Genomic DNA, 14,279 nt, shown 5'->3' with positions numbered 1-14,279 from the left:
CATTAAGCTTTGTTTCCATTAAGATGCGTTTTGAATTAACTCCCGTCTTAATTGGTATAATATTGTGTATTAATTGGCATTTTCGAGGCCGAAGGCCTCGAACGATTCCGTTGATTTTGAATTAAAGTCAAGTATTTTGCAGGCATCAAGACATGGCTAATTGTAGAAAAAGCCTAGACATGTAGTCGGAGTGATTGAGAGGCAAATCTGAGATAAGCCCTTTTTAGGATCATATAAAAATGGCATTTTCGGGGAATAGCATTAACAAGGCGAATAGTGTTAATCATGCTAAATTACTACAGCATTCTATTTCTTAAGGCCCATTCACAATGAGATTTACTAATGCCAAGGTTTATCTAGCGCTAATTTGAGCCAATCAGCTTAGGCTGATCTGACTGGATAAAAATTCTGATTGCCTCAAACTAGCACTAGTTAAATCTCGACAATAGTAAAATATCATTGTGAATGGGGCCGTATTTACCTTAGCATTGAAGGTTAGCTTACCTTAGCTTAGCATTTACTTTATCATAACATTGGCTTGTAAGAATAAAGTTTATAAGAATAAAGAATAAAAAATAAGAATAAGTAATAAGTAGAGAATAAGAATAAGAATAAAGAATAAGTAGGTTTTTTCAAATCGTCTTATACAAGAATTAAGATAGTTCAAACCTACTCACCATAATTTAATTAGAAAATTTCTTAAGTGTTTTTAGTTTTAATATTTAAAAGTATTTTCTATATAAAATATATAATATGAAATAATAATATAATATAAAAAGTAAAAATATAATTTTTTTTTTTAATTTAATATCTAAAAATTCTTAGAACTGTTATGACATAGTTTTGCCGCAGCAAATAAATTTTCAGTTAATACGCTTTTGAAAGCAGCAATTGGTATGTATGCAAACAGTTCGTGGTAACAAACTGTAAGAAAGGAGTGACTCGGCCCAATAGTAACCGAAACTAGAAACCGGAATTTTGATAATAATAGACACAGCAAAGAATCAGCTTCTTATGCTGATTCCAGATATACATAAAATTCATTGAGCTTAATGTTACCCATCAAAAACTACGAGCCGGAGAAAATTTGACTGATTTTAGAAAAGGGGAGAAACACCCCCCAAAAGTCAGGGGATCTTAATAAAAATCAATGTCTAATTCAACATTTCAGAGAACACTACTGTAGAGCTTCAAACCTCCTATCTAAAAAAATATAGATTTTTTTATATTTCAAAGAATAATCACAGAAGTGTGTTTATTTATTTCTTTTTTTCCCGGGGGTGATCGAATCAATTCAATGGTCCTAAAAGACTGGGAAAGGGCTCATTAGAGCGGAAATCAAAAGTTCTAGTGTTCTTTTTTAAGTGACCAAAAAGAATGGAGGGCAACTAGTCCTACCTCTTACGCCCCCTTTTCCCCAAAAGACATTCACCCAAAATTTTGAGATAGCCATTTTTATTCTGCATAGTTGAAAGGTCCAACAACTACAGCTTTGGGGATGATATGTCTCATATTCCCTGGGGAAAGAACTCTAAGTTACGAAATTTAATTTTTTTTTCATATTCAGTATTTGTTATTGGGAAATTCACAGAAATTTTGTGGGGGGGGGGAGCGGTTCCTGCGGGGGTATTTTCACGGGAGAATATTCCATAGAAGAACGTTTTCGGGGGGTAATTTAAAACGGAGGGGGGGGGAGGATTCCGGGCATGATTCGAAAACCGATCAGAAATTAAATTAAAAAAAAAATTCAACCAAAAGTAAGAAGCAACATTAAAACTTAAAACGAACAAAAATTATTCCGTAAATGAAGAGGTCTGCCTCATTGTCAACCCTCTCTCTTGATGCTAAAAATTGACTTTTAGTCACAGTTATTTAAGAAATACTGCTCAAGTATAAGTGCCGTTGAATTTGAAAGACAATTGTCTTTAAAGGACTTTCAGACTTTAGCGTAAAGGCGGGGGAAGAGGCAGCATCCCTCGTATACGGAATAATTTCTGTTCCTTTTAATTTTGCTCCTTACTTTCAATTGGAAAAAGAAATTATTTAATTTTGAATAAGAAACTGTAATAAAGATAAGAGATGTTAAGGTCAACATAGTATATGACTCATGATCAATAGGAAAGAGATTCAAACCCAGTAAGGAATCTTTTTTTTATTATTATTTTCAGAAATGATTTGAACACATTTATCTTAAACTAAATTGCCGCAAATTTACTGAATTTACAGCCATTGTAACTACAGTGAAAGTAACCAGTCAGTCGGTAAAACTCACAAAAACTACGGAACAGTTATAAAAAATGGGGATACGTTCTGGGAGTAACACTCCAGAACAGAGGGGTACATTTTGACATTTTTTTTTTTTTTTTTTTTTTTTTTTTTTTTTTTTCATACTTTGACTAAAAAAATCAATCAATTTACTGTAATGAACAAATACAGAACCCATTAAACAACACAGAGAAATTTTTACCAAAGAAGCAATATTGTTCGAGGTGAAGTAAACCAACTCCAATGCAGTTTCTTATTCGCTCAAGACATAGAAGAACATTTCATAATTATTTCTTATTTGATTTTACCTTTTATTTAGTAGCAACGCGTTAAATTCAAAAACTTTTACTCGGACGTATTTGGTTAGAAGGGGTAGCTTGGGGCAGAAAAGGGCCGTATGGGGAAAAATTATACTGGAAGCAACTCTGATAATCCAATAAAGATAAATTACCAGAATGTGATAAAGTAAGAATTTTACTATTATAGTCATTTTTCTGGGGGGGGGGGGGAGAGGTAAACTAGATTTGCACCTATTATGTCAAGTAATCTGGGTGTCGGTAGCTCTCTGCGACCGTGTACATCATCTTCATGTAACTAGACAACACATTTTCACCAGAAAAAAAAAGCAAAATAGTTTTCAGTTGGTTTTTAAGGTTTCTTCTTTAGACTAAGATTCTTTTATTTATGCAATATTCGTCAATTCTAGATTTTGTTCGCTTCTCCTTCCTCATGGAGTAAGAGGTCCATAAACACCAAAATATATGGGTCATCCCGCTAAAGGCCAACCTACTAACGCACACTGTTAACAACAAGGAGGAATAAAATAAATTAGTATAATTTTAATAACTCAATTGTCACTTTGAAACCATTTATTCATCTTGAGGAGGAAGACAAGATTTCAGTTTTGATTTCCAAAAACAAAATATTTGTGTCTTATTGTTTGTAACCTTTATTTGTGTTTAAAAAATACTTCAGAGGGGGGGGGGGAGGTCTTAACAAAAATAAAAAAGCATTTGGATTGATATTTCAATGACAAGGGTCCAAAAATTTAGGATTGGAGGGGAAGAGGGTAGGACCCAATGCTCCCCCCCTAGGCATGTCCCTGCTTCGGCGCCCTTGGGTGGCAGTTTAAGCTAGCCTAAAATGTAAAAACAACCCTGATTAGTTTATTTTTAGTGATGACGAGTCTAGAAAGAAAGGATTAGAAACTAGAAAAGGATTAGAGTCTAGAAAGAAAGGATTAGAAACTAGAAAAGGATTAGAGTCTAGAAAGAAAGGATTAGGGACTTTCTTACAACATCTTCTTCAGGATTCTCGACGGATTCTAGATGTTGATTAGCTTTTTGGGATTTATAACTCTTTTTATATGTATATATAAAAAAAATAATAATATAAAAAAATAAATATCCATAAACTTACCTTATTTTCTGCAGCGAAAGGCTCCTCAGCTTCTTCAGTAATTGTAGTCTGGTTTTGTTTTAGCCTCGTCCGCATCCTGCCTTCGTTTTCCTTCCTAGGAACCATCTTCCTCGTCCTAGCCCTTGGAGGTGTTTTAGGCAAAATAAACATAGAATCTTCAATTCTAACTACTGCAATCTCACTAACAGACGTAGTTTCACAATTTCTAGACATTTCATTCTTTCTTTGAACTTTTCTAGTTCTCGGTTTGGGGGGTACGTTGCCCGCCTGCTGAAGCAGTTCTTCTATTACATTCACCCCTTGATGTTTTCTTTCTTCAGTAGCCCCTTCATCAACAATTTCAGCATCTTTTTTCTTTTGAATACGAGTCCTTTTTACTTCAGTATGGCTTTCAAAGGTGGGAATTTCAGTCTTAAGTCCCTCAACGTCAGGATTTCCAGCAGCTAGAGGTGCATCTTCGTTTCCATCTTTTTCTTCTCCACGCTCCACGTGGTTTCCATCTTCTTTGGCAGCCTTTTTCCTCATAATACGAGTTCTTTTCTTTTGTGGAGGTTCCATTTCCTTGCTAGATGTCTTTGCAACAAATAAGGATTCATCACTGCTTTCAACATAATTACATTGGTCAGACGTCATAGGAGTACCAGCGACATATTGAAGTCCTTTATTTGGAGATTCTTCAACATTGGAAGTCTGCTTTTTATGAAGCTTGGATATAATCTTGGTCTTAGTTTTCTTTAGCCCATTGGTCAAGAAAGGACTGTCACCATCAATAACGCTGCCAATAGTGTCTTCACTGTCACGCATTGAACATAAGTCAATTTCCTCTCCAGGAGGCTCAGCCAATGAAGATTCGGTAACCATGACAACGGGTTTACTTCTACTTACTTTAGGAGATTCATCTGCTTCCTTAATCTTAGCTGTAGATCTCTCTTTTGTCTGATTAGTCAAAAGACCAGAGGCTGAATGAAAGCCGGAATCGGGTGTTGGAGATCGGATTTCACCATTCAAATCCAAGTGTTTACTTGCAACTGAATGTGAAGTTACTGGTCCTGCCCGTTCTTTACCAGATCTTTCTCTCGAGACCCTCATTTCTGTCCCTGAAGCAAGCTCACAGCTTTTTCTTGTGGATCTCTTCGGAAAATCTTCATTCGCTTTTTCCTCTGTTAAAGTTCCCGCTTGATTTTCTTGGCCTTTCCTCAATTGGCTGTTTTTGACAGATTCTTGGATAGAAAACGACTCTGAAGGTCCTGGTTCAGCATCCATCAGACGCTGTGAACGCCTCGATGTAGCTGGACTTCCATATGTACCGTCCAAAGATCTCTTCTTATCCACAGATGACGCTGGCTTCTCACTTTTGATGATATCTGAGCATCTCGTATTCTTATTGGATGATCTCTTTCCTGAGCCCTTATCAGACATCTGACACTCTGCAGAACCATCATAGTGATTGGCAGAATTTTTCGATGACACAGGTGTGACGCTGGTTTTGACGATAGGAGAATCTCCAGAATTGCCTCTTGACGATCTCCGAGCGATCTCCGACGCACGTCGGTTGATTTGTACTTCTGTAGATCCAACTTCAATGACATTTGGTTTGTAATTTTCACCAGATTTCCCCACCTTCTCAGTTTCAGGGTTAAGAGCACTTTCACTAACTTCCGGCTCGGCCGAGGAGGTGGTAACTATCTTCGGTCGGGATGATCTCTTCTCTTCTTGAGGTGAAGACATGATTATAATCTTATCTAGAATTGAATATAACAGTGAGAAAATAAATTACGCTTAGATTTTCATATTTCAATTTATTACAGAAATCACAGGAGGAGTTAGTATTACAGTAAACCCAGTCAAGAAAATCAAAAGGTGGGGTAGCACAGTAGATGGATCTTAGCATGGCCATAAAGGGCAAGAAGTTTGATCCCAGTTACCAGCTACCCTCTAGTTAGATATACACCCCAAAACATGTAAGGATGCTGGACAAGGCATTCGCGTCTGGTCCTACAACGTTTATCCTACAACGTCCAGAAAAGTAATATTTATCGAATACGGAAGGAGTAGCTAGACTCAATAGAACCCCAAGTTTCACAAGGGCCCGACCCCCGACCAGGGGCCAGAATCTTGTTCTGAGAACGCACTAAAGACATTCTATAGACAGTGAATTGCAGAAGAAAACGAATTGAGCCATTGAATTGATCTGCGATCTGTCGATAGGCTAACATATGAGGAATAGACCAGGACATGCATGTTAACCATGCAAAACAAGAAGTGATTTTGCTCTCTTTTCAAGATGGGAGAAGGGAGCTCAAAACCTCCAATTGAGAGTATAAGACTATCGGTGCAATAGATTGATAGAGCATAGGTTGAAATTTCAATTTAACCTACTAAATAAAAAGGCTTAATAGAACCCGGAGTTTCGGACAGTCCAAGCCACAGTAAACATAAGATTTTCTTTGGTAGAACTTTATGCAAACTTTGCAAAGGATAACGCAACGACAGAAAAACAGCAAATTGAAAAAATCGCAAATGGTAGAAAAATAATTGAATATTTCGGCTATATTTTTAATAGCTAGTATCAGCAAAAAAAATACAGATAAAATTTATATTATTTTAATATATTAAAATATATAATATATATAAAAATATATAATATAATATAAAAATATATTTAATATATTAAAATTTATATTAAAAGTATATATTAGGTTATTTAAAGAATTTTATAAACAAGTTTCTTAGATTTGCATAATTTTCATAATTGCAAATATGAGACACAAATCATAATATGTAATTTTCTATCTATGAAAAGAGTCGAGGCATATTTCATGCAATTTATGGTAAGGAGATAAAAGATAGTGGAGGGAATATGCTTTTTTGTACTGAAAATAAAAAAAAAGGTATTTTCCAAAGACGAGGCAGCTTTCATCTATTTTTCAAAGTCAAAGCATATCTGATACGGTTTATGGAGACCTAGAAACCTTACTAGAGTTTCTATTAAAAACAAACTATTTCTTATCTACTACTAGAAAAACAAGATAGTAGGTAAGAAATGGTTTGTTTTTACTAGAAACTCAAAAAAGAGTTTAATGTGAAGGCAGATTTCATCTGCTTTTTTCTTCTTTTTTTTTATTGGAAACCCCGATAAAAAAATCGAGACAGATCTTACACAATTTACAACAAGAGAAGTAACAAAAAAAATCTTTTTTTTAAAAAAAAAAAAAACAAAAAAAAAAAAAAAAAAAATCCAGACGAGGCAGACAGACATCCCGCAATTTGCGCTGAGTAATAGTATGGCAATAGAAATACTATAGTAAGTAAAAGATGGCTTTTTACTATACCACCAGAAAATAATCAATTTCGAGGCAGATCTCTACTGAAAATCCAAAAAAAGGTGTTTTTTTCCAAATTTGAAAAAAAAAAAATACAGACGAGGCAGACAGACATCCCGCAATTTGCGCTGAGTAATAGTATGGCAATAGAAATACTATAGTAAGTAAAAGAGGGCTTTTTACTATACCACCAGAAAATAATCAATTTCGAGGCAGATCTCTACTGAAAATCCAAAAAAAGGTGTTTTTTCCAAATTTGGGTAGGTCTCATAAATAATTCTCTGTTTGCCATGTTAAGTATTGTAACTTTTGGTAAAAGGGAAAGACCGAAGGAAAGAAGAGAAATAAGAGCAAGAAGGAAAGACGAAAACAAACTAGAGTGCATCTGATTCTGTTTATTGTTTACTCGTTTGCGAAATACGTTTGAAAAACCCAAAACACGTTTGGGCATACACACGATAAATGGTAGATTTTAAAGATTCTTTTAGCATTGATAGTTTTTGCTGAGTAGTTTATTTTTATCAATATTTCGCATACAAATTGACCTTTTAGATAAAATCTATATAAACACAATAAGCCAGTATCTTAGTCCCTCTTAACGTTTGGGTATATACACGTTTGGGTAAACACATTGGGTATAAACACGATTGTTTACTCGTTTATGAAATCTTATGAGATTTTTAAAGTTTAGAACGCAATTTATTCATTTTACAGGTTGAAATGAATATAGGCTAGTGAAGGTCAAGGACTAAAATTAAATCGCTTATTTTTTTTATTACAATTTTGTTAGCCAAATGAACTGATTGCAGAACCATCTACTTAGGTAAGATGTGATGCATATTTCATTTTTAATTCACAGTTTTTGAACAAAAAAAGAAAAAATAAAGCCCAAAAATTAACTTTGACTATTCTCAAACATTTGAGCCATGAAATCGACTCATCGTAAAAACCCAGAAAAGAAAAATTGAAACCAAGGGCGGCAACATAGAGGGTGGGGGTCTAGACTTGCTATGCTTCTATTTTGAATAAGTGCTTTTTGGCGTTTTAAGTAAAAGAAACGAAAAATCCCTACCCCTCTCCTTTAATAATCCCGTATTAACACTACTGCTAGAAACACAAAATCAATTTTAATATTATCTATATTCTTAAACATTAATAAATATATTTCAAAAAAAACTTTTTCGCATGCTGGTCGTGGTCTGCGTTGCGCAGGTACCGAACTCCTTATTCAATTTCTTCGACCGGGAGTACAATGCGTGCCTGGGGGCAAATCATCCGACGCTTCCCGTGCTTCCCCCCCCCCCCCCAGATTCCTCCAGGTACTCATTTAGAACTGGGTCGACTCTGGCTGAGCTTACGTGTGGATGACATGAAAATAAAATTTTTAACGAGAAATGTCTGAAAAGTGCATGGATGCTACAATCAGAATTGTTTGATTGACATTTGCAAAAAGGGATAAGGGATTCGCGAATTCCTTATCCCTATTCCTTATTCCTTATCCCTATCCCCGTTCCAAACCAAATAGCCAGCAACACCAGGATTCAAATCCCTGACCTCAAGATTATCGTTGATTTTAGAATTAAAATCAAGTTGCCATCAGGCCATGGCCAATTGGAAACAAAGCCTAGACAGATAGTCTGAGTGAGAGACACAGCTGGCATAAGCTTTTTCCAGGCAGCGTTAATAAAGACATATCAAAGATAAAAGGAAAACGGTAATTAGATGCACCATTTTTTTTGATAAGTTAGTTTAAGGCGGCAACTGGGAGAGGGAGGATGGATTTTCCTTGATTTTGAATAACTATTTTTTTTTTATTTCAAGTATATATATATATATATATATATATATATATATATATATATATATATATATATATATATATATATATATATATAAAGTCCTTGTCCCTCTCCGCTTAAGAATCTCGTACCGACGCCGCTGATAGAAACAGAAAATTAATCCTAATATTATCTTACAACCGATCTCCGTTTTATTTATTATTAATAATTATTGATCAATATTTATTATTAATAAACTGATCGAGCGAACTTTGCTATGAGCGAGTATTTTCCTGAAATGTCTCATGTGCTAAAATTATAGAATTTAGTGCTATTAATAGTAAAGCAGGCCTAAGTTTTTATCAACCTTTTATATTGTACTATTACATCATCCCGGGCTGGCTAGAAATATATATAGAACCCCATCTACTTAGAAGTTAGGATGTGAATATAGGATAAAATTGTTAATATTTTTAATAAATATTCAATACTAATAAATACAGAGCAGCTTTAATAAAGACGTATCTGGCATAAAAGAAAAAACGGCAATTAGATACACCATTTGATTTGATAAGTTAGTTTAAGGCAGGAACTGGGAGAGGAAGGAGGGATTGTGATATACTTCGATTTTGAATAAGTACTTTATTGATGTTTTCAGTAAAAGAAAAAAGATAAAACAGTCTTTTCCCCTCCCCCCTTAACAATCTCGTACTGACACCGCTGCTAGAAACACAAAATTAATTTTGATATTATCTTGTAGCCCATCTCTGCTTATTGTAGTATTTGATGACCCGAAATATACCGTTGCTGGAAACACAAAATTAATTTTGATATTATTTTGTAGCCCATCTCTTCTTATTGTAGTAGTTGATGACCCGAAATATATATCTAACCCCATTTACTTAGAAGTTAGCATGTGAATATAGGCTAAAATTATTAATATTTATTAGCAATGTTAATAAATATTCAATACTAATAAATATAGAGCCGCTTTAGGCCTAATAAAGACGTATCTGGCATAAAAGAAAAAACGGCAATTAGATACACCATTTGGTTTGATAAGTTAGTTTAAGGTAGGAACTGGGAGAGGAAGGAGGGATTGTGATATACTTCGATTTTGAATAAGTACTTTATTGACGTTTTCAGTAAAAGAAAAAAGATAAAACAGTCCTTGCCCCTCCCCCCTTAACAATCTCGTACTGACACCACTGCTAGAAACACAAAATTAATTTTGATATTACCTTGTAGCCCATCTCTGCTTATTGTAGTGGTTGATGACCTGGAATATACCGTTGCTAGTTTTGATATTATTTTGTAGCCCACCTCTGCTTATTGTAGTAGTTGATGACCCAAAATATATATCTAACCCCATTTACTTAGAAGTTAGCATGTGAATATAGGCTAAAATTATTAATATTTAATAGCAATGTTAAGAAATATTCAATACTAATAAATATAGAGCAGCTTTAATAAAGACGTACCTGGCATAAAAGAAAAAACAGCAATTAGATACACCATTTTGTTAGATAAGTTAGTTTAAGGCGGGAACTGGGAGAGGGAGGAGGGATTGTGATATACTTCGATTTTGAATAAGTACTTTATTGATGTTTTCAGAAAAAGAAAAAAGATAAAAGGTCCTTGCCCCTCCCCCCTTAACAATCTCGTACTGACACCGCTGCTAGAAACACAAAATTAATTTTGATATTATCTTGTAGCCCATCTCTGCTTAATGTAGTAGTTGATGACCCGAAATATATATCTAACTCAATTACTCATAAGTTAGCATGTGAATATAGGCTAAAATTGTTAATATTTATTAGCAATGTTAATAAATATTCAACATTAATAAATATAGAACCGCTTTAATAAAGACGTATCCGGCATAAAAGCAAAAACGGCAATTAGATACACCATTTTGTTATCTTAGTTTAAGGCGGTAATTGGGAGAGGGATTGTGATTTTGAATAAGTAATTTATTGGTGTTTTCAGTAAAAAAAAAGAAAAAAAGTCCTTGCCCCTCCCCCTTAATAATCTCGTACTGACACCGCTGCTAAAAAAACAAAATTGATTTTAGTATTATCTTATAGCCCATCTCTGCTTGTTATAGTAGTTGATAGCTAGAAATATAGCATATCTAACCCCACCTACATAGAAGCTAGTGTGTGACATTGCTAATAAATATTGATAATTTTAGTCTATAAAGTTAATAAATATTTAATGTTAACAAATATAAGACAGTGTTAATAAAGACATATTCAGCATAAAAGAAAAAACGGCAATTAGATACGCTATTTTGTTTGATAAGTGTTTTTTGGCTGATAAGTTAGCTTAAGGCGGCTTCAGTTTTAGATTTGCTTAATTGGTGGCGCTGACGTTCACCACTAGGCACGTGCGCTGTTTTTTAATATTAAAATAAATTAAAACTAATTTGAAAATAAATAGTAAAATAAATATAGATATTTATGCTTAAGTAAATAATATCTAAACTAATCCATAAAATTGAGTCACCTTAAAAACTCAGAATAAACTTTAAAAACTTGAGATGCAAAATCGTATCTTCATATATAGTTAAAATATGAAGGGTAGCGATAAGTTAATGAATGCGTACACAGAAAAAAAGATCAAAAAAGGCAATTAGGTACGCCTTTTTATAAATATTAGCTTAATAAATATGTTAACATATAAAAATAACAATAAAACATATTAGTAAATATACAAAACAGTAACTATGTTCTACACACCCTGGAAAAATCTCGCGTGATATACTTGCTATTTACCCACCGAAAACTTATAATAAGTTTAAACAAACTAGTAATCCCAATTCTGCTACTGGCTGCTTTGGAACTTTTCCATATCTGTCCCTCTCAAGAAAACCTACCCTCGCAGAGTATCACTTCCACAAAATACTTTAAAACCAAGATGCGTGAAAAAGGCCACAGTGCGAGTGAGAAAGTGGGTGAGAAACAACTGACTACCTATATGTTACATTCCAAAAACTTATAAAAGGTTAAGTAGAGCGGGGCCTTAAACACTTGTGAACTGTAGCCTACCTTGTGGACTGTAGCGTTTCTCAATGCAAAGCAGTAGTAGCCGGGCTCCTGGCTTCAAACATTCAGGCTCGACAATTTACAAAGTGCTGGTTACACTCCATAGGCCACTGGCCTGGCCCATCCTAGAGTAGAGCCATAGTGCCATCCGATTTTTATAATATAAGGATATCGGTACAACCTAATTTTCACCAAGCTTCACCAAGGGCAACCTAATTTTCACCAAGCTTTTGCAACCTCCGCTGCGAAGAGTGCCTCAACCTACCAACCTTTGCTAACAGATTTGTACATAGAAGACAAGCCATAGAGCATATAATGTGCCTGAGGAAAGGATAATTAACTTTGATCAAAGCCACCTGCGAATGCAAAGTCTCCAAACCAAAGGTGAGTGATTCCATGAAGATATTGGGCCTTGGACTTTGCAAAATCACATTATGGATGTATGGAATTATTTATCAGTGAGGTTGTCGAGTCTCCCACGATTTCAGCTTTCAAGAACCATTTAGACGCAATATCCAATCTTGAAACGTATTATGCCAACAAATTCCGAAGAGATATGTTTCTTTTAATAATAAATTGTTATTAATACAGTTCTTATTTAAAGTTAATTAAGCAAATGATTTATTACATAAATAAATAAAATTTAGAATGAGTAGTTTAACAAATCAATAATTAATTCAACTAATTATAATGAATTACATTATTTAAATTCTGACTGACAGATAAATTTGTAAGGAAAGCGTGTTCACCAAAGGAAAAGGCCTTTTGCAGGAGGGGGGGGGGGAGTAGGACACTTGACCCCCTTCTGAAATGGCTGTCCGACTTGTAAAAACGTAAAAAAAATGAATATAAAGAAATTTGTGATGCTTTTTTTTGTAACCCCCCTACCCCAAAAAAAACAAGGGTACAGCCCTGCCAAAGGATATGAGTTGACAACACCTGATCCAAAGTTTAAAACTTAATGAGTAAACTTACCCGATCCAGTTGACATTTCTTCCTTTACTTCATTTGTATATTCTTCTTCTTCTGATGAAGAGGGAAGAACTTTATTTTCCTTCTTGTCCTTAGTTTTCGTGTTCTCCCTGAGGGTTCATCCAAGTTAATTGTACCATCTAGAAATAAATTCATCTTAAAAAACTGCTGTATGCATTTTTCAGTTCGTAATTTCAGTAATTCAGAGAGAAAGAAGGAGAAGGGCAAAAATCGAAGAGACAAAGTATTCAGAAACATGCACAGTTAATGGAATTATTTTCTATTCATCTTTTTCTTTCATAAATCGCTTTTCCCCTCTCCCTCTCCAGAGGTGGTTTCAGGGGAGGGACAGAAGGGGCACTTGCGCCTGGCGCAGAAATTTGAGGGGCGCAAAACTTTAAATAAATAACCTAACGGTTACAAGTCAATATTTTGCCCCTGGCACAAGAGATGTCAGAGCCGCCACTGCTCCCCATCTCTATCTAGAATTATTTGAATGCCCGAATGCTATACTTATTCAAGACACATTTAATTTTCGGAAAAAAACGTTGCTAATAACTGTCATTCGTATTTCCATTTGAGAAATAAATTTCATAAGAGTGCAATGAAATTGAGGATCTTCAAAGAGATCTCTGAACCAAAGAAGAGCTGATCCTTGAAAAACATGAATATATGGGACCTCACAGAGGGACTCACTCAAAAGTCAACTGTATTTCCAACTCTACTAGCGCGATCATACTGACCTTGACCATACATTTATATCTTTCTCGGCTGTACCAAGGTTCCGTAAAGAAGAAAAAAATATACATTTCTCAGGGATGGAGAAGGAGGTAGAAAAAACTATATATATTCTGTATTCTAGAAAGGTACTCACTTAAAGCTTCAGCAATATTTCCAACTTGGCTAGCATCATCTGGTCTCCTTAACTTTGCTGTAGATTTTTCAAATTGTAGAGTATTCTTTATTTTACTTGAAGCCGCCTACAAAGAGATAAAACAAGTGATTCAGAAACCGCCTACAAAGAAATAAAACAAGTGATTCAGAAACCGCCTACAAAGAAATAAAACAAGTGATTCAAAAGCCGCCTACAAAGAAATAAAACAAGTGATTCAGAAGCCGCCCACAAAGAAAAAACAACAACAAATGATTCAGAAGCCGCCTACAAAGAAATAAAACAAGTGATTCAGAAGCCAATCGAAAAAACTCATATTTTATATTATTTGAGGCTTTCGCCAGAGGCGCCAATTTTATTGTTATTATGCCTCTGGCCTTACCGAGAATGCTTCTTAAAAACAAGAATTATTTCTAAAAATGACAAAAATTCACTGGTAAATTACTAATCTAATGATGATGATATATAAACAATAAAATGATAAATAACATATGAATTGTTAATTTAATAACGTAAATAAAATTTTATAAAGGATTTAAATAGGATGTAGAAACTGCATAATATAATATAAATATGAATAATG

At 34.4% G+C, this 14,279-nt stretch overlaps 1 protein-coding gene across 3 annotated transcripts in view; it reads right to left on the bottom strand.

Annotated features, from left to right (window-relative positions):
- The window catches only part of LOC148939610 (uncharacterized), a 101,734-nt gene extending 87,950 nt beyond the window's left edge, over positions 1-13,784 (bottom strand). For all 3 annotated transcript variants that reach the window (XM_089106771.1, XM_089106772.1, XM_089106773.1), the window contains exons 1-3: positions 13,679-13,784; positions 12,808-12,944; positions 3,685-5,426 (exon numbers count right to left, since the gene is read on the bottom strand). In XM_089106771.1, coding sequence (XP_088962897.1) covers positions 3,685-5,426; positions 12,808-12,823 — 1,758 coding nt within the window. In that variant the 5' untranslated portion in view covers positions 12,824-12,944; positions 13,679-13,784. The remainder of the gene's footprint in view (positions 1-3,684; positions 5,427-12,807; positions 12,945-13,678) is intronic.
- Between the last annotated feature and the right edge of the window lie 495 nt (positions 13,785-14,279).

This window comes from Artemia sp. Qi Xiang Cuo, chromosome 21 (assembly GCF_049724085.1).
Source record: "Artemia sp. Qi Xiang Cuo chromosome 21, ASM4972408v1, whole genome shotgun sequence".
NCBI classification, from domain to species: Eukaryota; Metazoa; Arthropoda; class Branchiopoda; order Anostraca; family Artemiidae; genus Artemia; species Artemia sp. Qi Xiang Cuo.
This window is presented reverse-complemented; position numbering and strand designations above follow the sequence as displayed.